The following is a 26,902-nucleotide window of genomic DNA, read 5'->3' as shown; positions in this document are numbered from 1 at the left end:
ACCTCACCACACGAACCACGTCACCACACGAACCGCCTCACCACACGAACCGCCTCACCACACGAACCGCCTCACCACACGAACCACGTCACCACACGCGGCGGTGCGCGAGCGTGACGGCCTTAACAGGAGCTCGCTAACAGCGCTGGCTCCAGTGTGCGCGTCTGTGCAGCTGTATGGGGGGTCACGGAAGCCGCGAGATGGACCAGCGACTTCACCAAGAAACATCTCCAGCGCCTTGAAGACGCAGAGGCAGCGCACAGCGCCCGTGCCGCGTGTTTACAGACAGACACAGACACAGAGAGATAGACACAGACAGATAGATACACAGAGACACAGAGAGATAGACACAGACACAGAGAGATAGACACAGACACAGAGAGATAGACACAGACACAGACAGATAGACACAGACACAGACAGATAGACACAGAGAGACACAGACAAATAGACACAGACAGATACACAAAGACACAGACATACATAGACACAGATACAGAGAGATACACATAGACACAGACAGATATAGATAGACACATAGACACAGACAGATAGACACAGACAGACAGATAGACACAGACAGATAGACATAGACACAGAGAGATAGACACAGACAGATACACTCAGACACAGAGAGATAGACACAGACAAACAGATAGACAGAGACACAGACAGATACACACAGACACAGAGATAGACAGATACACAGACAGATACACATAGAGTTACACACGGAGAGACAGACGGCCAGACAGAGAGAGAGACAAAGACGCAGACAGATAGACACAGACAGATAGACACGGAGGGACAGAGAGACACGGAGGGAGGCGCACAACAACAACAACGGAGAGAGAGTGGAGGAGCAGTAGCAGCAGTAACAGGAGACGAGAGGCAGATGCCGGCACGAGTGGAGACAGAAGGGAGGGAGAAGGGGGAGACGGAGGGGGGGGGAGACGGGGGGGGGGAGACGGGGGGGGGGGGGACGGGGGGGGACGAGACGGGGGGAGACGCGGGCAGGTGCCGGGGAGGGATGAGGGGAGGGATGAGGGGAGGGGTGTGGGGGCGGCGAGAGTGGAGGGGGGGGCAGTAACGAGGCGGCCACGTGGCAATTAAAATCACACTAATTAGCGAAGCCCCCAGCCGCCTACACTCGGGTCTCTGTGCCAGAAAGTCACTACCACTAACCACCACAACAACAACAACGCACACGATCACAACACCTACCACAAACACCTACGAACCACCACAACCACACACGACAACACCCACCAACAACAACCGCCGTTCACCACTTAGCGGCACTTGTGCCAGGCTAGGTGCACTTTGAGGTCACGTGAAGTGTCGAAAGCCCGCTGGCAGGAAGTCACGGAGCAGACTGCGGGTGCCATGAGCTGACCGAGATGACCGTAAGATGCACAACACGCATCACACAACACGCACAGCAACAACAATGACAACCACCACGACTGCGCACACCACAACTACCCACAAACAACAAGCGACACCACCACAAGCACACACGCACACACGCAAAAAGGTCGGCGCGGCGCAAGAGGGGGTGGGGTGACCAGCACCACACCCGGCCGCCTTTGTCTCCCCAGTTATGCTATTTACACATGGTACCAGCGACTCACTGAGGCCGAGTCAACCTAGGGGGAGGTCCAGGGACCGCGGATCAAATAACCATCACCGGTGTTGGTCGGTGGCCGTGAGCGCGAATCGAACTCGGGTCGCCGGGTTCGGAGCGCAGCGCTAACCACAACGCCACCGCTCCCCGCACACGCACACAGACACTGACGCACGCGCACGCACGCGCTCGGAGCCGCTAATCAGTCACAGTGGGGCGCGCGGCGCGATTACTGTAATTGGGTCGAGTTTTTCATGGCCCTGTGCTCTTTCCACCCCCTCCTCCCTCTCCCCTCCATCTCCCCCCCCCTCCCACTGCGCCACGTGCTCGCCCGCTCCCAACAACCAACACCCGCGCGCCGCTCTCCCCACGTCGCTCTCCCACCAGCCCCCCCCCCCTGGCGTCTCCTCTCTCTCCCATTCACATCCTCCCCAGCTCTCTCGTCTCTCCCCACAGCTCTCTCTCTCGTCTCCCTTCTCTGCCCCCTCGCGACCCCCCTTCACAAACTCTTCGCTCTTCCTCCCGTCTCTTCTCTCGCAGTTGCCGACTCGAATCCCTCCTCCCGCGTCTCTCGCCCGTGCTGACCTCACCGGCTCTCCACCCCCAAACTCCATCTCCACTCTCGCCACTCGCTCACTTCGAACTCCTTTCCTTCTCTCTTAAACGTCTCCCTCCTCTCCGTTTTCCCGTCACCCCCCTTCTTCCCCATCCAAACTCGCCTCCCCCTCTCTCTGCCCCCCTTATCTCTCCCCTTTTATCCATCTCTCCCCACATCTCTCCCCATCTCCGCGAGGTTCTCCTCTCTTCCTCTCCCCCGCATCTCTCCCCCGCATCTCTCCCCCGCATCTCTCCCCCGCATCTCTCCCCCGCATCTCTCCCCCGCATCTCTCCCCCGCATCTCTCCCCCGCATCTCTCCCCCGCATCTCTCCCCCGCATCTCTCCCCCGCATCTCTCCCCCGCATCTCTCCCCCGCATCTCTCCCCCGCATCTCTCCCCCGCATCTCTCCCCCGCATCTCTCCCCCGCATCTCTCCCCCGCATCTCTCCCCCGCATCTCTCCCCCGCATCTCTCCCCCGCATCTCTCCCCCGCATCTCTCCCCCGCATCTCTCCCCCGCATCTCTCCCCCGCATCTCTCCCCCGCATCTCTCCCCCGCATCTCTCCCCCGCATCTCTCCCCCGCATCTCTCCCCCGCATCTCTCCCCCGCATCTCTCCCCCGCATCTCTCCCCCGCATCTCTCCCCCGCATCTCTCCCCCGCATCTCTCCCCCGCATCTCTCCCCCGCATCTCTCCCCCGCATCTCTCCCCCGCATCTCTCCCCCGCATCTCTCCCCCGCATCTCTCCCCCGCATCTCTCCCCCGCATCTCTCCCCCGCATCTCTCCCCCGCATCTCTCCCCCGCATCTCTCCCCCGCATCTCTCCCCCGCATCTCTCCCCCGCATCTCTCCCCCGCATCTCTCCCCCGCATCTCTCCCCCGCATCTCTCCCCCGCATCTCTCCCCCGCATCTCTCCCCCGCATCTCTCCCCCGCATCTCTCCCCCGCATCTCTCCCCCGCATCTCTCCCCCGCATCTCTCCCCCGCATCTCTCCCCCGCATCTCTCCCCCGCATCTCTCCCCCGCATCTCTCCCCCGCATCTCTCCCCCGCATCTCTCCCCCGCATCTCTCCCCCGCATCTCTCCCCCGCATCTCTCCCCCGCATCTCTCCCCCGCATCTCTCCCCCGCATCTCTCCCCCGCATCTCTCCCCCGCATCTCTCCCCCGCATCTCTCCCCCGCATCTCTCCCCCGCATCTCTCCCCCGCATCTCTCCCCCGCATCTCTCCCCCGCATCTCTCCCCCGCATCTCTCCCCCGCATCTCTCCCCCGCATCTCTCCCCCGCATCTCTCCCCCGCATCTCTCCCCCGCATCTCTCCCCCGCATCTCTCCCCCGCATCTCTCCCCCGCATCTCTCCCCCGCACCTCTCCCCCGCACCTCTCCCCCGCACCTCTCCCCCGCACCTCTCCCCCGCACCTCTCCCCCGCACCTCTCCCCCGCACCTCTCCCCCGCACCTCTCCCCCGCACCTCTCCCCCGCACCTCTCCCCCGCACCTCTCCCCCGCACCTCTCCCCCGCACCTCTCCCCGCACCTCTCCCCGCACCTCTCCCCGCACCTCTCCCCGCACCTCTCCCCGCACCTCTCCCCGCACCTCTCCCCGCATCTCTCCCCGCACCTCTCCCCACATCTCTCCCCGCATCTCTCCCCGCACCTCTCCCCACATCTCTCCCCACATCTCTCCCCGCATCTCTCCCCGCACCTCTCCCCACATCTCTCCCCGCATCTCTCCCCGCACCTCTCCCCACATCTCTCCCCACATCTCTCCCCACATCTCTCCCCGCATCTCTCCCCGCATCTCTCCCCGCACCTCTCCCCACATCTCTCCCCACACCTCTCCCCACATCTCTCCCCACCCCTCTCCCCACACCTCTCCCCCACATCTCTCCCCACATCTCTCCCCACATCTCTCCCCATCTCCGCGAGGTTCTTTTCTCTTCCACTCCCCCACACCTCTCCCCCACATCTCTCCCCCACATCTCTCCCCCACATCTCTCCCCCACATCTCTCCCCACATCTCTCCCCACATCTCTCCCCACATCTCCGCGAGGTTCTCTTCTCTTCCACTACCCCCCTCCCAACCAGTCGCTGGTCTCAACTTTTGCCTCTCCGTTTTCTCCATCCCCCCCCCTCTCTCCCCCCCCTCTCTCCCCCATCCCCCCCTCTCTCCTTTCTCCCCCCCCCTCCTTTCTCCCCCACCCCCCCCTCTCTCCTCTCACGCTTCCTCTATCTCCGTCTCCCCCCCCCCCTCTCTGTGGAGGGCGGGGGGCGTCGTTAGCCCGTGCCGTGGTAATTCTCGGCAAAGGGTAACACCATTTGTCTGTGCGCCGGGCTCCCTTCCCTGCATCATCCATTTTAATTCTCCTCCTCTCTTGGGGGGGGGGGGGGTTGCTGGTTGTTTGGTGGAGGGGCGGGGGAGTAGGGGGGGGGGGGCTGGTGGGTAGTTGCCCGCCCGGCGACCAGCACCCACTCCGTGGTTGACGCGACCCGCGGCGGCCACCCCGTCGCGCTGCTCATCGCCGCTGGCACCCTCGCACCCCTCACGTGCGGCGCACGCGCCGTGCACATCTCCCGGCGCGGCAGCTGCGGCACCGCCCCCGGCCGACTCCCGGGGCCGGCGGGATGCGCCCAGCACCAGGGCTCGTGCGTGCAAGAGGCCGCGTGAGTGGCGGGGTCACGTGGCGGGGTCACGTGTGGGGGTCACGTGTGGGAACTCGCAGCTCTTCCAGCGCGACTGGCGAGCGTGGACGAGCGGGATGAATGCCGCTCCCTCTCTCTCTCTCCCTCCCTCTCTCTCCCCCTCTCTCTCCCTCTCTCTCGAGCGGCGTCTCTTGTGCTGGGCCCCTCCGCTAGCGGTGGCGCGAGCGGAAAACGTCGCGCCTGCACCTTCGCATTTGTACACCGTGTATATAATGCGCCCAAATGACACAATTAACATGACACGAATACTACACCGCGTGCATCGTAGGTGCTAAAATACGTGGGGCGTCTACGGCCTCCGCCTGCCATCAGCCGGCATTGGCCAGGAAGGGTGGAGTATGGTCAAATATCCACCCCGCAACTCGCACGGGAAGCCCCCTCGTCATCCAGCAGTGGATTGAGAGGGGGACTTCATCGCATGCACGTGCCTGCATTTAAATCACCTCATCGTTCAAATAGTCCACATCATCATCGTCGTCGTCGTCCACAAGCCTCCCGGGACACATCAGGCCCATTGCCCGAAACGTCGTCTTTATACATGTTTGTTTCCTGTTTAGGGTCTCACGCAGCGTTTTGCTTGTGACGAATGTGTTGCGCTGTTTGTGCCCCCACTGCCACTGCAGCAGCAGCAGCAGCGTCACAATAACAACAACAACAACAACAACGACGTATATTAGACAAGCCGGGGGTGAGAAGGGCAGCCGTGGGCTGGGAGCTCGCGGAGAGCCGGGGCCCTGGTGAGAGTGGTGTGACTGACGGTGAGGGGCAGGGTGAGGGTGACGCCGTCAACGTGCTGCTTGTGAGGGTGTTGTCACGCTGAGGGGTGTAGTTGTGGCGTTGTATGGGTGAGAGTGTTGTGATTAGGATATAGTTGAGGCGAGGGCACTGGTCAGGAGGGTATCGTGGTGAGGCTGTGATTTGTGACGATGTTAGTGAGATTATTGTAGTGAGGCTGTAGTGGTGAGTGTGTAGTGGTGAGGGTGTAGCGGTGAGGGTGTATCGGTGAGGGTGTAGCGGTGAGGGTGTAGCGGTGAGTGTGTAGTGGTGAGGGTGTAGCGGTGAGGGTGTAGCGGTGAGGGTGTAGTGGTGAGGGTGTAGCGGTGAGGCTGTAGTGGTGAGGGTGTAGTGGTGAGGCTGTAGTGGTGAGGGGGTAGCGGTGAGGGTGTAGTGGTGAGGGTGTAGTGGTGAGGCTGTAGTGGTGAGGGTGTAGCGGTGAGGGTGTAGTGGTGAGGGTGTAGCGGTGAGGGTGTAGCGGTGATGGTGTAGTGGTGAGGGTGTAGCGGTGAGGGTGTAGCGGTGAGGGTGTAGCGGTGAGGGGTTAACTGTCGGAGGAAAGATGTATTCACGGCATCCGGTTGCGTTCTAATGAAAGCGCACGGGAAGGAGAGGGAGGAGGGAGCGGGGGGAGGGGGGAGCGGGGGGGAGGGGGGGAGCGGGGGGAGGGGGGGGTTGCGAGCCTTCACGGGCAAGTGAGCACCACACAAATCTCGCGACTTAAATCAGCAGAACGCGGGGCCAGAGCCGACACGGCCACCACGCACAAAGACAAAGATCCCCCGTGTAGCCTCTACAGACTGTTGGGGCAAGTGCTGTTCGCGAAGTGCTGTTCGCGAACACCTACGAAGGGCGGCACGAGGGGGTGGCCATCAGCACGCCTGGCCACCTTTGTCTCTCGAGGGGAGATGTTTAAACACGACACCAGGTACTCATTTGAGGCCGAGTCTACCTATTGGGAGGGCCAGGACCGGTTCAGATATTTGTTGCTGTTGTTAGCCGTGAGTGGGAATGGAACTCGGACACAGCCACAGACACAGCCACAACCACAGACACAGCCACAGCCGCAGACACAGCCGCAGACACAGCCGCAGACACAGCCGCAGACACAGCCACAGACACAGACACAGCCACAGACACAGCCACAGCCACAGCCACAGCCACAGACACAGCCACAGCCACAGACACAGCCACAGACACAGCCACAGACACAGCCACAGACACAGCCACAGACACAGCCACAGACACAGCCACAGACACAGCCACAGACACAGACACAGCCGGTGTCGGCTCCTCGGCACGGAGTCAGGAGGGGGATCCCCGGCGTCTGGTTCGAGTGAACGTGGGAGCCGATTCAACCCATCATTCTTCCCGCCCAGGGTCGATAAAACGAGTACCAACTACTTTGTGGCAGAGTCAACAGTTGGTTGTGCTATGGATTGACTCTCTCCCGCCATAGGAATATGGAATTATCACCACGTGACCCTGGCAGGGCTGTGAGTGGGAGATGGGCACACAATGTCTCAATTGCTCATTGGAGCAGCAGCAGATCACTTTGACTCTCCTGACATCGGGGGAGATGCAAGGCTGGGGGCCCATCTCCACCAACGCCACACAAACCAGCGAGCGGTAGCATGGAGTGCTTCTCACGTCGGGATGGGGGGGGTAGAGGAGGAGGGGGGGGGCTGAGCTAACTAAAATATACAAACGTGCGGTGAGCAAAAGTAATAAATAATCTAACTCGCATAATAGGAAAACACGCGCGGCGCAACCGCCCGTGAAACGTGGCCGTCCCCACCGCAACACCCCCCCCCCTCCCACCCCTCCCCATAAAAAAATACCCCAAGAAATTCACGGCAAGGATGAGACTTTCTTTTTCTGGGAGGTGGGGTACCAGAGGTGAAGGGGGGGGGGTTGGGAAAGTAGGGAGAGATTAAAAACGAGAAGCGGCACATGGCGTGCCGGCTGGGCCTTGCCTAGATTGGTTTTGGTGGCCGAGTTTGTCTCTCTCTCTCCGTGTGCCGCTGCTTTGGCATTTGGGGTCGGAATGAGACGCAACGGGGACGGTTGACTCGACTCGAGAGGACAATGATCCACAAACGGCTGCAGCTGCTGCTGCTGCTGCAGCTGCTGCAGGAGCAGCGATAGAAGAGAGGAAGAACAAGAAGGAGGAGAAGTACGGAGAGGGGTGGACGTCGGGGGAGGATGGACAGGGACACGTGGAGAGGAGGGGGAGGGGGATGAGAGTGGATGCAAGAGGATGGCGAGGCGGGGGATTAAAAGGAGTAGGTGGAGGGCCAGTGGAGGAGAAGAGGCTGAGAGGGGGAGGAGGAGGAAGAGAAGCATGACGAGTGGAGGAAGGAGACGCATGACGAGAATGAGGAGGAAGAGAGGAGGAGAGGGGCGATGCAGGAGGGCGGAGATGATGAGGAGATATGGAACAGTGCCGTGAGACGAGGAGAGAGAGGAGATGGGGGATGACGAATAGGAAGAGGGGAGGGAGGCTCGAAGCGATGGGGAGGGGAGAGGTGGAGGGGGGGTGCAGGCTGCAAGGAGGCACGGAGAGTTCGTCATTATTTATTAATGTGCTCAAAATGCGTCTTTGAGGCTGATGTGGTTCGCTCACTTTCATATCCACCCCTCCTCCTCCTCCCCCCCATCCTCCCAGCCATCACCGGTATTTGACTATTTTCTATAATCGATTAACAGGGTGAATAGATCCGCGAGGCATGCCCAGCACCACGTTCCCTGGGAGCCCAGCTGCCGATGACCCAAACCAGGAGTTTGGTCTGCGGTTAGACTGGCCCCTGCCATAAGAATATGGAATTTCCACAACTGGCTCAGACACTCTGGGGGGTGGGGAGAAGTTGGGAGCGGTGGTGCAGTGGTTGGTGCCATTGGCCCAAGTTCCATTCCTGGCCACAGCCAAGATCAGTGGAGATTGATATCTGACCAAGTCTTGTTGGGCCTCCCCGAGGTCGACTCAGGATGAAGTGAGCACCTGCAAAACCAGCCCTCGGAAGACTAAGGCGGCCGGATAGAGAGCTGGCCACACCACCCCCTCGTGTGCCGTGCCCGCTCCGATAGGCGCTCGCTAACAGCACTTGCTCCAACAGTCTGTTCAGGCTACAGGTGCATGTTCATGTACGTGTATATGCATGCGTATGTGGGTGTGTCATGTGGCCTTAAAGTGCACATAGCCTGGCACAAGAGCTGTGGTGACGTCACCGCCACTTAGTGGTGAATGGTGGTTGTTATTGGTGTACGTGTGTGTACGGAGTCGCCCTCCAACAACAACGGAGGGTGGAGGAGCGACGCTCACAACAACGAGCAGAGCGCCGGGTGGCTAAAGCACAGCAAGTTGGCACAGTAAGGGGCACAGGTGGTGCATCAGCCAGTCATCTCAGTCATCTCAGTCAGTCGACCCGTGGCACCTGGGTCTACCCCGTGACCTCCTGCCAGCGGGCGTTCAACACTTCACGTGGCTTCAAGGTGCACATGGCCTGGCACAAGCGTCGTGGTGACGTCACCGCCACTTAGTGGCCAATGGCAGTTGTTGTTGGTGTACGTGTGTGTACAGTCGTCCTCCAACAACAGCGGAGGGCAGAGGAGCGATGCTCGCAGCAACGAGCGGAGCGCCGGGCGGCTAAAGCACAGCAAGTTGTCACAGTGAGGAGCGCAGGTCGTGCACGTGCCAGTAATCTCGGTCAGTCAACCCACGACACCCGGGTCTGTCCCGTGACCTTCTGCTAGCAGCGAGCCTTCGACATCTCACGTGGCATCAAAGTGCAGATCGCCTGGCACAAGCACCGCAGTGACGCAAACGCCACTTGGTGGCAAATGCCAGTTGTAGTTGTCATGTACACGTGTGTATGTGTGTCTGTATGTGTGTCTGTATGTGTGTCTGTATGTGTGTCTGTATGTGTGTGTATATGTGTGTGGATGTGTGTGGATGTGTGTGTGTGGATGACGCACTGGTGTGCGAGATGCGTGCGTGATGGAGCTGTTCACTCGAAGCCAGCACGGCCAGACAAGCACCACCACCCCCCTCCCCTGCACCCCCACCCCCCCAACTCCCACCCCCAAAAGCCCCCCACCTTCGCTAATTTAATCACCGCTAATTACTGCCCCCTTCCCTCCCCAACGCGGCCCCCCGCCACTACCCCCGACCACCCCTCTGGCTCCGCGTGGCTTGGGGAGGACGGAGACGAACAACCCGACGGCGCCCTCTGCTGGAGACACGCGGCGGAGACGGAGACACGCGGGGGAGACGTGCGAGGCACAAGAAGTCACGAGCACAAGGAGACACGAGCCGACACAGGGAGACACAGGGAGACACAGAGACACATAGGGAGACAGCGAGATATGGTGGGGACAGAGACACACAAGGAGACACGGCAGAGACACGGCAGAGACACGGCAGGGACACGGCAGGGACACGGCGGAGACACGGCGGAGACGCGCGGAAGACGAGGGGTAATCGAGCGGGGAACGCTGCGCCGCCGCCACAATCCGGTCCACAAAACCAGGACGGCTCGAGTTCGACACCCGGATCCGGGTGGGCGTCAGAGCGATAGTGGAGTGGCGACGGTGTGATGTCACCATGGCGATTTCAGTGTTACGTCACCATGGCGATGTCAGTGTTACGTCACCCTGGCGATGTTGGCGCTAAGGGGGGGGTAGGGGGGGGTATGTGGGGGTGGGTGGGGGTGGCGATGGGGGGGGGGCACTTACCGCACGCACGATCCCTTCCGCTTCGTCTCGTGGGCAGACGCCCGGGCTGCTTCCCTGGCTCACGTTCAAGCTGCGGTGGGGGGGGGAGCAGGGGGGGAGCAGGGGGGGGGGCAGGGGGCAGGGGGAGGGGGGCAGGGGGCAGGGGGAGGGGGCACGGGGAGGGGGCAGGGGGAGGGGGCAGGGGGAGGGGGCAGGGGGAGGGGGCGAGTGAGTCAGGGAGGGGGAGCACCGTCAAGTTGGGCACCGTGGTGATGGCGGCACCGATGAAGCGGCCGCCACTCCGTGGGACAGCGCCGCTGCCAGGTGCAAATGAGGTTTGGTCTCGAGTGAGGTGGGGTGTTCAATGAGGTGGGGTGTTCAATGAGGTGGGGTGTTCAATGAGGTGGGGTGTTCAATGACGTGGGGTGTTCAATGAGGTTCGCTTTAAACAAAGTTCGCTTCGTCTCCAATTACGTCTCAATCGTCCTGCGGGGCGCTTCCTTTGGTTTTTCATTTATTCAGAATTCTGCAGCCGTGAGTGGTGCATCACCGGGAGACGCAACCACACCGGACATTTGACGTCACGAAACTACGCACAAAGTAACTTCAGCAGCCACGTGGCAGTGGTAGCGGTGGTGGTGGTAGCGGTGGTGGTGGTGGCGGCGGTGGTAGTGGCGGTGGTGGTAGTGGTGGAGGCGGTGGTAGTGGTGGTGGTGGTGGTGGCTATGCTGTTGCTGCTGCAGTGGCTGTCTAAGCCAGAACTGTGGAGGCGGCAGCGAGGGTTGGTGGATCACCGCACAGATGGTTGTGAAACTCCTTTTGCCGTGGGCAAAGGAGAAGGGAGTACAGCAAGTGGACCAATTGCCATCCGTTTCCATCGAGCGTTGCCCCTCGTGCAATGTGTGGGTTCTCTCCGGGTGCTCCGCTTTCCTCCCACTTGTACAATCAACACGACTCACCATTAAATCGGCTGAAAAACATCTGAAAATACCAAATGTGGCAGGACATTCCTGAAAGTCCTATGACTCAGCGTGGCTCTCGAGCGTGAATAAGTTATCATTCTGATTATAGCACTTTCGCCATGCTCGAGGTGCACACTTTAATAGATACGCTGCATCATACCAAACCAGTATTTCAATAAAACTAGGGGAAGAGGGAGGGAGCAGGGGGAGGGAGCAGGGGGAACCAACATTTTTACATCTCAGAGCTGGAGTCTGGGTGTTTGTTTTCCACGCGATCATTGGCATCGGGGCGACAGCCTCTCTGTGCGTGAGAACGTGGAGTCACTCACTCCGGTTGGGCCGCTCACAAAAGCCCAACCTGGAGCCGGCTCCGAGTCAGAGGCCTCTCGAGTCGCCCCGCGCGGGTTCGCGTGGGACCGGCTCGTCTGCTCGTTAGCCGTGGGTCATGGGGGGGTGGGTGGGTGGGTGGCTGTCTGCTCACCAAGACAGTTCCCCGGCATCCTTCCTGGACACGAGACTCTTCCAGAATGCGTGCGTCTCGCGCACGACCCTGAGTGCAAACTCCTGATGTGCGGGGACACAAGGGGGGACACACGCAGAGAGACAGAGAGAGCGTGAGACACGCACGAGACACGCAAAACGCAAGCGACACGAGACGCAAACGCAGGCAACAGAAACACACAAGAGAAACACAAAGGCGGCCGGGCGTGGCTTTGGCAGCCACCCACCCCCTCGTGTGCCGCGCCGGCCCTCACGGGTGCTACTCGCTGACAGCACTTGCCCCAACAGTCTGTTGTAGGCTACACTAGGGACCTTTGTCTTTGTGTGTCACCTTGTTCTTGAACTGCCCTCCGAATGCAAACTCGTTCTCGGGTTTCCCATCGGGGATCTTGTAGAGACGGAACCAGTCGATCGTCGCCTCCAGGTAGCCGGGCTTGAGCCGGCGCACATCCTCAATGTCTGAGCCACGACACACCACCACCATCACCACCATCACCACCACCATCACCACCACCATCACCACCACCATCACCACCACCATCATCATCACCACCACCACCATCACCACCATCACCACCATCACCACCACCACCATCATCAACACCATCATCACCATCATCACCATCATCATCACCACCACCATCATCACCACCATCACCATCACCACCACCATCATCACCATCACCACCACCATCATCACCATCACCACCACCATCATCACCATCACCACCACCATCATCACCACCATCACCACCACCACCACACGACCACCACCATCATCATCACCACCATCATCACCATCACCACCACCACCACCACCCTCGCCGCACCGTGCAGGCTGGCGGCGTCGGGGTCGTTGACGTCGATGGCGATGAGTTTCCAGTCGGTCTCCCCCTCGTCGATCAGAGCCAGGCAGCCGAGCACCTTCACCTGCACCACCTCGCCACGCGCGCACACCTGCACGCACACACGGAACACACACACGCTGGAGCATGCACACACGCTGGAGCATGCACGCACACACGCACACACACAGAAGACACGCGCACACAAACGCGGAAGACAAAAGCGCGCACACACGCTCGCACACGCTTGCACCACACAAACACACACACTGGAGCGCACACACGCACAGCACACACACACTGGCACACACTTGTGCCGTACCCGGGAGCCGATCTCGCACACGTCGATGGGGTCGTTGTCTCCGCAGCAGCCGGTGTCCGCATCCTTGTGGCTGGGGTCTTCCCACGTCTGATGACAAAGACAAAGGTCCCCCGTGTAGCTTTCACAGCCTTCCGGGGCAAGTGCTGTTAGCACAGCGCCTACAAAGTCCGGAACGGCGCTGACGATTACGGACAGTGCCTGGTGCTCGTTTCATGCCGAGTGGACTTAGGGGAGGGTCCAGAACGGTTCAGATATTACTCTCCACTCGGTGTTGGCCGTCGCCGGGAATCGAACTCGTGTCGCTGGGTTCGTAGCGCAGTGAGATAACCACTGTGCCATCACTCCTGAACAAATGAATATGTAAATGCAAGTGATGTCCCTCCTCACCCCACACCCCCACCTCCCCCCCCATGAGATATGTAAATGCCGCGATGCGTTATATAAAGGTGCACTTGAGCATGGCTTTAAAGTATTTTACAATTAACAACGCTTCAAACCTCAAGTGAGACAGCCCAGAAAGACAAAGCTTCGGCGTGGAGCTGCTACAGAGCTGCTTGTTGTCTCGTGTGGGTGGTGTTTGTCTTTCATTCATTTACATCTCCAGATTCTACCCTTAAACCCAACCCGAACTGCACCAGCCAACCAGATCCTAACCCCAAAAGCCAATCGGGTCCTGACCCCATCAGCCAATTGATCCTAAACGCAGCAGCCAATCAGATTCTGACCCCAACAGCCAATCAGAAGCTAACCTCGCTGGTGTAGCGGATAGCTGCCACCGCCCACATGCCCCGACGGTGACCCCCGACCGTGACCCCCTGGCAGCGACCCTGACCTGCGGGAGGGCGCCGTAGTTCCAGATGTATCCGTGGTGAGGGAAGACGTTGGCGACAAAGCGAAGCTTTCCCTTCTTCACGTCCTGCTTGATGGGGTTCAGCGGGTCCTTTGTGGCGATCTGGGGAGCGGTGACGCAACGCAAGGGGCAGAAGCTGTTACCGCGGCGACGACGACGACAACGTTCGCTGCGCTCGCGAGAGCTGCCCCCACACGCGTCACATCATCCATCGCCGCATGCCAACAACGCGTTTGAAAGGGCACCCCCAGTGGCAGCCGCCCCTGTGGGCACAAGGTGCCTCGGCACCGCAGGCCCGCAAGCCGGTGTTAGTCTGCCAGGAGCGGCAGGGGGCGATGCTGGCTGCTGTGCATCTATTGTGGCATCCCAATTGAGTGTTTGGTGGTGTAATTTTCAAATTTGGCAAATTCATCACGCATTATAAACAGCTTGCGCGATACTTAATTGGGAAAACCCCCGGAGCGACATCGCCCCCCTAGTCAGACCAAAACCCACGTGCAGGCCGCGTACACCGCAGGGACAGCTGCCACTGGGGGGGCTCTCGCCACCCCCCCCCCCCAGACCGTAGCTGGGCAGTGAAGGGTAGCGACGAGATATGGGACACAAGGTGGTTTGAGTTGGCGAGCCATTCAAGCAAGGGCCCTCCACGCAGGCAACATCCTCGTCCTTAAAATTCCGAGTATACGGGAGACGCCGCCTCACCGCGCCCTCCGGCCGCGTTAACGGGGGGCCGGCTCCACGCTCGACGTCGTGGAGAGGCGATCGCTACGGGCGCCGCGTCCCGCACGTGCGTCCCGCGTCTGACGCAGGCAAACAATGACGACGACGCCTCCGCCGCAGGATGAGCGCCTCGTCTGACGCGCGCTTGTTGGCACCGCGCGTGTTTTTGTTTACGTGGCCGAGATAAGAGGCAGACGCATGTGGGCGTGCTGCCGGGCTGAGCCACGCCAACAACCGCCACTACGGCAATAACACCACGTCACCACCACAACCACATCACCGCCACTACGGCAACAACACCACGTCACCACCACAACCACATCACCGCCACTACGGCAACAACACCACGTCACCACCACAACCACATCACCGCCACTACGGCAACAACACCACGTCACCACCACAACCACATCACCGCCACTACGGCAACAACCGCCAAGTCACGACCACTTCAACGACCATATCACAACCACTTTGTCAACAGCCAACACATCCCCAAGTAAACACACCGCGACACCCGCGTCACTGCACGGCCCCTCACCTCCATCTTCGCGTTGGTCCACCGAGGCACCTCCACCACCATGTTGAACACTGGCTGCTTCTGGGGGGGGGGAGCACGGGGTTGGCATGGGGGAGCAGAGGTGGGAAGTGGAGTTGAGACGCAATTGAAAAAGCAGTAACGGCTGTCCGACGAGCGTTCCGGCTGCCAAAAACAATCGGGGGTTGTGTAACTTACTGACCCAACACAATACAAAGTTCCCCCAGACGGAGACACGGGCTGCTGGGGCAAGAGCTGCCAAGCGAGGAGCACCCATCAAGGCCGGCGCACGAGGGGCTGTGTCACCGGCACCGCGCCCGGCCGCCTTTGTCTCCCCAGTGCTGATACGTATGTATGTTGAACTTTTTTCGCACCGTTCGTAGCCAATCGTGCAAATCGGAGGTGTGGGGTAAGGACAACAAACGAAACTTCCCGTGCGCTAGGTCTGTCCTCATTTGATGCCGAGTCGACCTAGGGGAGGCCCCGGAACAGGGCAGACCTCGACCGCGAGTTGCCGGGTTCGCAGCGTGGCGCGCTAGACACTGCACTACCCCCACCGCTCCGAATATTGTCTACATACGTATAAAACACACGTACGTACGTACACACACACAACCCTATGCGTACGCCGACTAACTTACGCATTCGCAACGCATGGGGTCAGATATAGGGGACCCATGGGGTCAGAGACAGGGGGGTTAATGGGGTCATAAACAAGGGGGGACCATGGGAAAATTAAAGACTGGTGGGGTGAGAAAACTGGACCCCGCGGGTTCTCAACCCCGGACCCCCAGAGAGGGATTCTTTGAGCGAGTCTCCGGAGGGGGCAGAGGAGGGAGAGCCCCCCCCCCCCACCGAGCGCTCGTTAGTGCTCATGCCCCGCCCACCCCCCCAGTCCCCCTGGAGGGGCTCGTTATCGGAGACGCACGCAACCAATGCAACGAACGCTGTGCGGATGGGGGAGTGGGGGGGGGGAGATAACTGATAGGGAGCGGGGCGATGGGGGGGGAGGGGGGGTCGAACTATCGGTGTCTTCATGGCGGGCAGGGGCCCTCCTGCTCCACACGCAGATCACTCACAACCACGCACACACAACCACGCACACACAACCACGCACACACAACCATGCACACACAGCCACACACACACAACCACGCACACACAACCACGCACACACAACCACGCACACACAACCACGCACACACAACCACGCACACACAACCACGCACACACAACCACGCACACACAGCCACACACACACAACCACCTGTAGCGACGCACACAGCCACACGAACACAACCACACACACAACCACGCACACATAACCACGCACACACAACCACGCACATAACCACACACACAACCACGCACACACAGCCACCTGTAGCCAGACACAGCCACACGCACACAGCCACACACACACACACAACCACCTTTAGCCACGCAGACAGCCACACGCACACAGCCACACGCACACAGCCACACGCACACAGCCACACGCACACAGCCACACGCACACAGCCACACGCACACAGCCACACGCACACAGCCACACGCACACAGCCACACGCACACAGCCACACGCACACAGCCACACGCACACAGCCACACGCACACAGCCACACGCACACAGCCACACGCACACAGCCACACGCAGTGCCGCTGTGGGAAGCGGTGATCACCGCGCAGCGCTAACGAGCGAGCACCGAGCGAGCTCACGCGGAATTAACGAGGCACACGGTGGGGGCAGCAATCACACACAAAGGCAAAGATCCCCCGAATAGCCTTCAACAGACTGTTGGGGCAAGTGCTGTTAGCGAGCGCAGATGAAAGCTGCCTTTGTCTCCCCAGTGACGATGCTTGCACACTGACACCAGGTGTACTCGTTTAAGACTGAGTCTACCTAGGGGAGGCCCAGGACTGGTTAAAAAAATTGTCACTGGTGTTGGCCGTGAGCAGGAATCAAACTCGGCTTGGCGGGTTCGTCGTGCAGTACGATATAACGACGACTCTACCGCTCCCCTTCCGGAGACACGCACAGACACACGCACAGAGACGCACAGACACACGCACAGAGACGCGGGAACAGGGAGACGCGTGCCCGCACGGTGCCGCCGCTGCCGCGTGCTTCGCCGGTTATTTATAGCGCCGACGACGCTGCCGTGGCGGCTGCCGTGGCGGCCGCCCGCTCCGCGCTGCACGGAAACGAGGGGCGCTCTGAGTCAGGAGAGAAGAGCGCGCAAAACACGACGGAGGAAGAGCAGGAGGGGGGTGGGGAGTTGGGGGGCACCGGATTTAATCAGCACTCGCACTACACGGGGCGGGGGAGGGGGCTTCATCACACCCATCTCCCCCCCACCACCCCTCCACGGCCCCCCCCTCAAAACCTCTTCCAGCTCCACCGGTTGCCGCTGGTAACGGCCGAGTTGTGAAACAGGGGGACGCCGGGAGGCTTGGGACCGGGATCGAATCGCCGGGTGTCTCCCCCCCCCTCCTCCTACGAGCCTCGTTTATGGGGGGGGGGGGGGGTGGCTCCCCAAGGATTCTCCGCTCCAGCCACGCGCCCTTCCGTGCCAGAGTTTGCGATGAGCTCGTCGCAAGCACCCGCTGCTGCGTCACAGCGGGGCAACTCGGAGGCCTGGGCTGTTGGACCACCCAGGAGAGGGTCGAAGGTCGTGGGCCGACCCCGACCCACCGCTGTGGAGGCAGCAGGAGCAGCAGCGAGGGTTGGTGGATCACTGCACAAACTGCCTTCCCGTGGCCGTCGAGGAGCCGTACCCGGGTTCGCCAGGAGAGGGCGGTACAGCAAGTACAAGACGCGCCATCTGTTTATCTCCCGGTGCTCCGGTCTCCTCCTCCCACGTGTACGATGAACACAAACTCATCATTCATTGCCTGCGAACGTCTTGAAATAAAAATCCAACGTAGCGGCAGCACCCTCCTGTAAACCAGTCCGACGACTCACGAGTGGTTCTCCTGGATGGATAAGCAAATCATCGCGCGTAGAGTGCTGCCGAACGTGCGGCATGAGAGACAGAAGGACAACCACTGGGACGATGAGATTTGCGTCTGGGTCGATTCGATTGTTTGGCCGAGTTGGGTGGTGGAGGGTTCGGAGCGTGTGCACGGATCAAGCGACGCGAGGTGCTTGATCCGTACGGTCGCCAACGGGGCAAAATATATTGGAATTCGTTCTCTTGCAATCATAATAACAATAAGTGATAATCATTTCAACTTGCAATGCACCGTACGGGATCCGAGAGGTTGACCCGGAAGCGCCCAGAGGAGGAACCACGGAGGAGCCGGGAGGCAGCAGCCCCGCGCGTGACAGAGAACCGGCGCCAAAGTCCCCTCTCCAAGGTCTGCGGTCCTCTATTTATCAAGCTGTTAGAGGGACAACTGATGAGCGTTTAAATGTGGGAGGAAATTGGAGCACCTGAGACACCCACGTGTGCTCCTGGGCAACACTCGATCCCATCCAGATGGAAGGGGTGGAGAGCGCACTCTGCTGTGCCGCCTTCTGCTGGCAAGTCACGGTGTGGCTCCTCCTCTCTGCCCACGGAAGTTGCAACAAGATTCGTGCGGTGATCCACCTACCCTTGCTGCTGCCTCCACGGTGCTGGCTTACAGACAGCCACGTGTAGTGTAGTCTCCGCCGCCACCGCCACTGCCACCCAGCTGCTCTGTGTCTCCAAGTGGTTGGTAACGCTCGGATCAAAGTGGCTGGTTTTCGGTTGGGCGAGTTCCGAATAGCAGCGGCGCAACTTTTATCCTCGAGTTTCGTTCACATTGGACGCTCTCACCCCGAGTCAGAAGCTGGACGACGCTCATTTCCATTGGCAGTCCTGAGCCGGCGCTTAAAATAATTCCCCATTGCTATGGCAGGGCCCACCCACAGGACAAGCCCCGCCCTGGCGGCGAAGCGAAGGCTGTGTCACTGTGATGTCAGGACCTCTCCGCTCACTAGACACACACGGGGCCGTTCGGGCTGAACTCGCACTCGCTCGCTCGCTCGGACAAAGACTCCGTGTCTATCCGCACTCGCTGCTGGGATGAGCGCTGTTAGCGAGCGCAGATTTCGCCACCATGACTACGACCCCCGACTACCCAGGAAAGCCTCGTCGAGTATCTCTCTGGTGGTTACACACTGCAAAAGGTGCTCGTTTGAGGTCGAGGTGACCTAGGGGAGGTCCAGGAAAAGTTTCGATATCGCTCGCTGGGAATCAAACCCAGGTTGCCAGGTTTGTGCGCGAGACGTGTGTGGGCAGGAGAGCTCATTCTCTCAACGTGTCATTAGCGTTCGCACCTTATGCAAGACCCTCACTCCCACCCTATACAAAAGACAAAGATCCCCCCCACCCGTATGGCCTCATAAGACTGTTGGGGCAAGTGCTGTAAGCAAGCGCCGATGAAGGCCGCCACTGCACACGAGGGGGTGGGTATCCAGCGCCACGTCCGGCCACCTTTGTCTCCCTAGTGGTGATGTCTACACACTGCAACAGGTACTCATTTGAGGCCGAGTCGACCTAGAAGAGGCCCAGAACCGGTACAAATATTTGCCGCTATTATTGGTCGTGAGCGGGAATCGAACTTGGGTCACTGGGTTGGTTCATAGCGCAGTGCACTAATCATTACGCTATTTCTCCCGATACACCATCACCTACACACCATCACACACTATCATACACACACCATCACACACCATCACACACCCCATCACACACCATCACACACACCATCACACACACCATCACACACACCATCACACACACGGCGAATGAACCCCACCATCCTCCACCGCTCGGCGCACACAGCTCTAAGCTCACAGAACCCGGCTCTGAAATCCACAAAATCCAACGCTGTCGCTCACGCAACAGCCATGCATGACCCCACCAGTACACACAAATACAAAGATTCCCCGTATAGCCTGAACAGACTGTTGGGGCAAGTCTGTTCAGGCTATAAATGGCCACGATGGGGGTGGGTGACCAGCACCACGCTCGGCCACCTTTGTCTCCCCAGTGGCGACATTTACACATCGCACCAGGAACTTGTTTAAGGCCCAGTCGACTGAGGGGAGGCCCAGGACCGATCCAGATAATTGTCACTGGTGTTGGCCGCTAGCGGGAATTGAACTTGGGTCACCGGGTTCATAGCGCAGCGCGCTAACAACCTACACTACCGCCCCCCACAGCACACACGCATGTGGGTACACGCACACACGCACACACACGCACGCGCACACACATGTCGTTTGAACACCCGCCGTGGGGGTCCCGCGAACAATGGTAGAGCGGGATGGGGGGGGCAGCGTTGGCTCGGCAAGGGGGTCAGCAAGGTAGAGAGTAGGGACAGGGGACAGGAGGGGCAGGGGGGACATGGGGCAGGATGGGGGAGCAGCAGGGGGGGAGCAAGGCAGCACGGCGGGGGTGGGGGGTGACCGTGGTTTTGGGGTGGGGGTGGGGCGAGCGCTGGGAAGAGATTTGGAAAATCAAGGCGGTGGAAAATCGCTTTACGAGAAAATGCTGCGAGCGGCTGGGCTGTGGGATCAGCCAGGCAATTACACAGAGTGGGGATTGGCCGTGGTGCAATTTCCAGCAGGCGCACGCACACCCACGCACGCACCCACGCACGCACGCACCCACGCACGCACACGCACGCACGCACCCACGCACGCACGCACGCACCCACGCACGCACGCACGCACGCACCCACCCACGCACCCACGCACCCACACGCACGCACACGCACGCACACGCTCACAAGCACTTGCACCCGCGTGTACACGCACGCATGTACACACATGTAGAGGCACATGCAAGTAGACGCACGCCCTCACACGCATGCACTCACTCGTATGCACAGATGCACGCACGTTGTGTTTTTTGTAACCAGTTAAACGATTCCCCCTTTCCCCAAGGAGGTTCATCGAGTCCTCGTGACAGCCCCCCCCCCCAATCCCCAGAGGGGCTAGGGGTGGTGGGGGGGTGGTGGGGGGGGTGGGTGGGGGTCGGGGTCGATTCAATTCCCTCCTCGTTTGTAACGTTCGCCCATCGTGCTGCGTCGATTATAAATGATTATAAACCACGGGCCTGTTCGGCTATTCAATCATGCGACATCGGGAAATTGAACTCGGCTCGCCGGGATTCGTGAACGCACTGCGCCAACTGCTGCGCCACCGCTCCCCCCGCACGTACAGACGCACGGACACACAGACACGCACGGACACACACAGACACGCACGGACACACACAGACACGCACGGACACACAGACACGCACGGACACACACAGACACGCACGGACACACACAGACACACGCGGACACACACAGACACGCACGGACACGCACGGACAGGCACGGACACGCACAGACACGCACAGACACGCACGGACACGCACGGACACACAGACACGCACGGACACGCACGGGCACGGACACGCACGGACACGCACGGACACGCACGGACACACACGGACACGTACTCCCGAGGTAAGACTCCTCCTCGTGGCAACTCACCGGCTCCTCGCTGGCACACAGGGGGATGTCGTGGAAGGGAGAGATGTACTGCCCCTGCGCATCCTCTGCACACGCACACACAAAGACAAAGATACCCCCCACCCATGTATAGCCTTTAAAAGAGTGTTGGGGCAAGTGCTGTCCGCGAGTAGCACCTATGAAGGCCGGTGAGGCACACGAGGGGGTGGGTGGCCAGCACCACACGCCTTTGTCTCACTAGCAGGGATGTTTACACACCGCACAAGGTACTCATTTGAGGCTGAGTCGACCTAGGGTCGGTTCAGATAATGACCACTGATGTGGGCCACGAGCGGGAATCGAACCCGGGTCGCCGGGATTGTAGCGCAGCACGTTAACCGCTATGCACCGCTCCCACAGAGAGACGCGCAATAGATACACACATACACAGAGATGTTTAAATAGAGGTCCCTATATTGAGAAGGAAAACATTTGTTGCATTTTATCCGGTAAATATATATATTTTCTGTGGTCTCAAGGTAGGGGGATGGGCACTCTCTCTCACCCCACCCCCACCTGCGTACGTCATAGGTACGTTGAACTCCGCACGTACACGGGGGTGTGCATGCGTGCGCGCGGGTCAACGTTCTAACCCCCCCCGCCGAGACATTGGGCCAGGCGGTCACTTCAAGAAGCGCCGGCGTGAATCCTAGCGGCGCCACGACGCCCTGCACGGCTCGTGCACACACACACACAGGCCGTGACATCAGCTGCTGCTGCTGCTGCATGCAGACCACCCACATCACCACCACCACCAGCACCACCACCAGCACCACCACCAACCCCATCTCTACCACCACCACCACTATCAGCACCTGCACCTCATAACATCACCCTTACCATTCACCTCCTGCCACCATCCACCCCGTATAGCAGCCACCTAATCTCGCCCGCACATTGACCCTGGGTTCATGGCCATGCCACGATCAACAGCTTTGCCCCCCCTGCCCATTTGCCCCCCTCCCCAGCGCAGACTTCCCCATCCCCTCCTGCCCTGTAATCGCACACCACTGCTTGTCTATCAGCAGCACGTGTGATGAAGATGATGATGGTGGTGCATCATCGATCCACAAATCAATGTCGATTCTGATCGCCCGCGCGGGCGTTAATGGGCGCTAGAGGTCGCTACGTTCCAACAACGATGACGACGACAAAAAGTAATCGATTTTTTATAATCGATTCATGGGGACTAATTACACTCCCACACGCCCCACGAGTTGGATGCTTTGAATAACTCAGAGGTACAGAATGAGGAACTAATGGCTTAGAGGAGGCAGGCAAAACCCCCACATCATCATAGGAGGATGATCGTGCAGGCCCAAAGAAAACCCAGAATTTTCAAACCCCGCAGAAACGTGTAGAAGACACACAGCCATTTGGGCATCACGCAAAATCCACCACCAGCAGCCGTTCCCGAGGAACCGCATCGTGGGCCTCTTGTGAATTTTACCGACTAGCGGCAGTAATTGACAAACTGTGGTGGGCCGTTTTTTGTCACCGTTGGGTCTCATCAGCAACAGTACACTCGCCGCTGCTCACCGCTGCAGCGCCTGCCTCTGGGAATGATACAGGTGGAGTGCCCACTTCCACAGTGAGCACCATTTCGCTTGGCTAATACCAACAGGAATTAAAATCTGTAAGCGACGAGAAAACCCATCATCATAACAAAATGAAAGTAGAGGCTAGAAAAACTACACATTTCAAACACACATGCACTCGGCCTTTGTGTATTATGCAAAAACCATCAGCAGTTCCTGGCGATCTGCTCATGTGACACGGGTTACTGATGTCACCCAGGCTGTTACGAAAAGTGAGCGAGCAGCTTGGGCGACGTTCGTCACTGGGAGAGATGGCGGCAGCCACGTCACCGAACGTGTCCGCGGGAGTGCGTCCACACAAGAGGTGGAGCAATGAAAGCTGCTCGTGTGAGAGGCGGCGAGGGCTCGGAGGCCTTCATCCAACAGTGGGGTGCTCACGGCCGACGGCGACGACGACGACGAGGGCCCAATTTGACGAGAACCATTTCGCTTGACCGGACGTCAAAGCTCCGACCGCATCTCACGATGTTGGACAGGGGCGGGGGGGGGGGGCCCATCCATCCCACGGGGGCCCGGGGCAGCTGCACAGCCTGCGTACTCAATAGCGACACCCCTGCCCGCCGCCTGCCCCCCTGCTCCCATCCCTCCCAGGTGCCCTCCCCCCACCGCCACGCCACACTCCCTCCCCCCCCTCCAGGCAGGGTCGTGGGTTGCGCCGAGCAAGGTACAACTCAAGCGCCGGCAACCACAATGAGGGGCGACGCTGCGCCCGCTGCACAAACACAGCCCGGCCATAATCACGCACGCACGGCCATAAACCACACGGCACACAAACACGCACGCCATTTCACAATCAACCCTGGGGGTTCACACGGGGCCATGATGGGAGGGGAGGGAGGGGTCAAAGTGGACAAATGTGGGGGGGTGGGGGGTGCAGTTCACATTCCCTGCTTACAGTCATGGGTTAGTGGTGGAAATTCAACGTTTTCATGACGGGGGCAAGTCCATGCAGAAGACATACCACGGTTGAATGCAGGCAAAGCAGTATCTATTATTTTATCGACCACTGCGAGAGAGATAAAGAAAGAACTGGGATAGGAGGGCCGGCTTGACCTGTACCCAACCCTGGCCAGGAGTCGAACCCGCACGATTGTGACTGCGAGAAGGTAACATTCATGACCACGGTCTCCAGGCAACCAGACCGGTTTGCATCCTCAATAAAGTGGAGCCCGCGCACCGCTCCGTCTCGTTCCATGAATAGCGACGGCGTCGTGAAATATTTAACCTTTCCGCTGGCAGCATCCCCCCCCACTCCTCCCTTCTCTCTCTCTGTCTCTCCGTCTCAGAGACGCAGCAGCCTGGGGCAGTGAGTTCCTGGGCTGACGTGGCCGCTTGCATTTCAATACCGAGCCGCCTCGCACTCCAGGGAATGCGCGAAGCGACAACGATTTACGTCGGTGGAATATTTTTCGATTTGACCGAAGCGGCGCCACGGTTGTTTTTAGGCGCCGATGTCTCTTTGCGTCGTGGGCACAACTTTGTTGTGATTTTATTTGTTTTTTTTATTTCGTCACAATATGGTGATCCAGGTCACTTTTGGAGAATTACATTCCCATCCTGGTCTCAAGTGCCCACTTCATTGAAGCAAAATAAACGCAAAACTTGAATGTGTAATAACATTTTGATATGCATAGCGTCACAGTTGTGGCACAGTTGTGGCGCTTGCCCATCCAGGCGATATCCGGGCTCAACCCTGACTCAGCCGCTGAGATCTGACAGGACCGGGCACATTCCAGCCGACTGGGTCATACCCAGAGAATGGAGGACATTCATGACGTCAGTAGCTTCGGCAACAAGTAAACAACAAACACCAACCGCTGGGCAAAACAACAGTCGACAATCATCACGACGTGACAGTCACATCATCACGACGCTTGTGCCAGGCTATGTGCACTTTGAGGCCTACGTAGAGTGCAGAAATGCTCGCTGGCAGGGAGTCACGGGCCAGACCCAGGTGTTATGGGTTAACCGACTGAGATGCCTCGCAGATGTACCAACTGCACTCCCCACTGTCCCAATATCATTCCACTATGGTGTGAACACAAAGACAAAAAATAGCCCCGTGTAGCCTACACAGGCTGCTACAGCATGTGCTGTTAGCGAGCACCTATGATGGCCGGTGTGGCGCATTAAAAAAGAATCCACACGATCACCACACAAAGCGAGAAAAAAAAGACTCCAAATATACAACAGGCATCGTCAGGTTCCAAGATCGAACCCGCGACCTCCTGCCTACCAGACGAGTGAGATGACAACATCTCACGGCCACCACATGCATTGTGTAACCCGGTCCACATCGAAAGTTGCCATTTATTGCCCACTGGGTTTTTCCTGTGCCAAAATAAACTGAATTAATCATTCACCTAGCCGCTTCATGCCCAGGATCCGGATTTGACGGAAGCAAAGCGAGGTTTCATCCTGTTTACCATGTTATATATATACATGATATAAATACATGTACTCAGGTGGTTTTATTTGTTTAATAGGTCACTGACCATCTGTACTGCGTCAGCAGCACCACCGGAGTGTCGTGGGAGAGCGATCCACACGCACCCTGTGTGACGACTGGGAAGCCTGGCAATTCACTGGCGGTGAGTCAGCTTCATCAGACAATTGGCAGAATTACAAAGAATCTCCTGCCCACCTTTGGCCATAACTGGGTGGCGTTACATCATCAATGTGTCCACACAGGCGAGCCACAAGTGGAAATGGGTGAGGCCTGGAGATTAATGAATGCGCATAAATTGTCGCATTTTATTTTGGCTTACAATGCATTTTCCAATAACTACGTTATTGTGAAATGCATATACTTACAGGGTGATATAGGTTTGTCATAATTTACTTAATTTTCGTAAATAGTTAATCATGCTATAATAATACAGCGAATAGTTTAGATTAACACAACACTTTTCTAGGGAAGTTGCGATGTGATACCTTCACAACGCGTGTCCAAGCCACACTCAGCCTGTCGGTTTTGGCTCGGTTGAAATGATTTGATTTTCCTGAATGATTTGTGTTGACGAGTCTGGGCCGGTACAGGACGGCACGCTATACCGGCCCCTCTCGCTACGCTAAACGTGTGCATACCGGCATTCTCCAGAATGGTTCCCATTCCTATTCTACAGCGACTCCACAGAGGGGAAACAGCAGTGCGAGTGAGGCAGTGTGAGTGTGCGGAGCGGTAGTGCTAGCGGTTAGCGCTACGCTGCGCTACCAACCCTGCGACCCGAATTCGAATCCACAGACTCGAGTGGCGACTATCTGGACTGGTCCGAGGCCTCCTGTAGGTCTACTTAACCTCAACTCAGTACCCACCTACTCAACCTCAAATGAGTACAAACCCACTCATGTACCACTGTGCTGGCAATAATCCCTGCATCTTCTACGCTTACATATCGATCACAGAGTGTGGATTCCAAAGGTCTAGTTGCGTGGGTCAGCTTTATCTGGTTGCCACCACATCCAAAGTTCAAGGTCCTCGTCCTCCTCTCACTGGCGCTCTCTGCTCCACCTCCCCCAGCCGGTACCACATGCACCGAGTCGGCTCGGCTTCTACTCCCAATGGATCCACATGTCACACAGCAGGCGTTGCGCAATCATTGAAAATGTCTCTTCTT

At 58.8% G+C, this 26,902-nt stretch overlaps 1 protein-coding gene across 1 annotated transcript in view; it reads right to left on the bottom strand.

Moving 5' to 3' along the window:
* LOC144720528 (inorganic pyrophosphatase-like) overlaps nucleotides 1–26,902 on the bottom strand; it is a 60,853-nt gene that overhangs the window by 31,106 nt on the left and 2,845 nt on the right. Inside the window, exons 2-9 of the mRNA XM_078597309.1 lie at nucleotides 21,670–21,734; nucleotides 15,154–15,213; nucleotides 13,875–13,994; nucleotides 13,043–13,129; nucleotides 12,706–12,832; nucleotides 12,207–12,334; nucleotides 11,856–11,938; nucleotides 10,434–10,503 (exon numbers count right to left, since the gene is read on the bottom strand). Of these exons, the coding sequence (XP_078453435.1) occupies nucleotides 10,434–10,503; nucleotides 11,856–11,938; nucleotides 12,207–12,334; nucleotides 12,706–12,832; nucleotides 13,043–13,129; nucleotides 13,875–13,994; nucleotides 15,154–15,213; nucleotides 21,670–21,734 (740 nt within the window). The remainder of the gene's footprint in view (nucleotides 1–10,433; nucleotides 10,504–11,855; nucleotides 11,939–12,206; nucleotides 12,335–12,705; nucleotides 12,833–13,042; nucleotides 13,130–13,874; nucleotides 13,995–15,153; nucleotides 15,214–21,669; nucleotides 21,735–26,902) is intronic.

This window comes from Lampetra planeri, chromosome 9 (genome assembly GCF_965212315.1).
Source record: "Lampetra planeri chromosome 9, kcLamPlan1.2.h2, whole genome shotgun sequence".
Taxonomy (NCBI): Eukaryota; Metazoa; Chordata; class Hyperoartia; order Petromyzontiformes; family Petromyzontidae; genus Lampetra; species Lampetra planeri.
The sequence above is the reverse complement of the archived record's forward strand: the minus strand, read 5'-3'. Positions and strand labels throughout refer to the sequence as shown.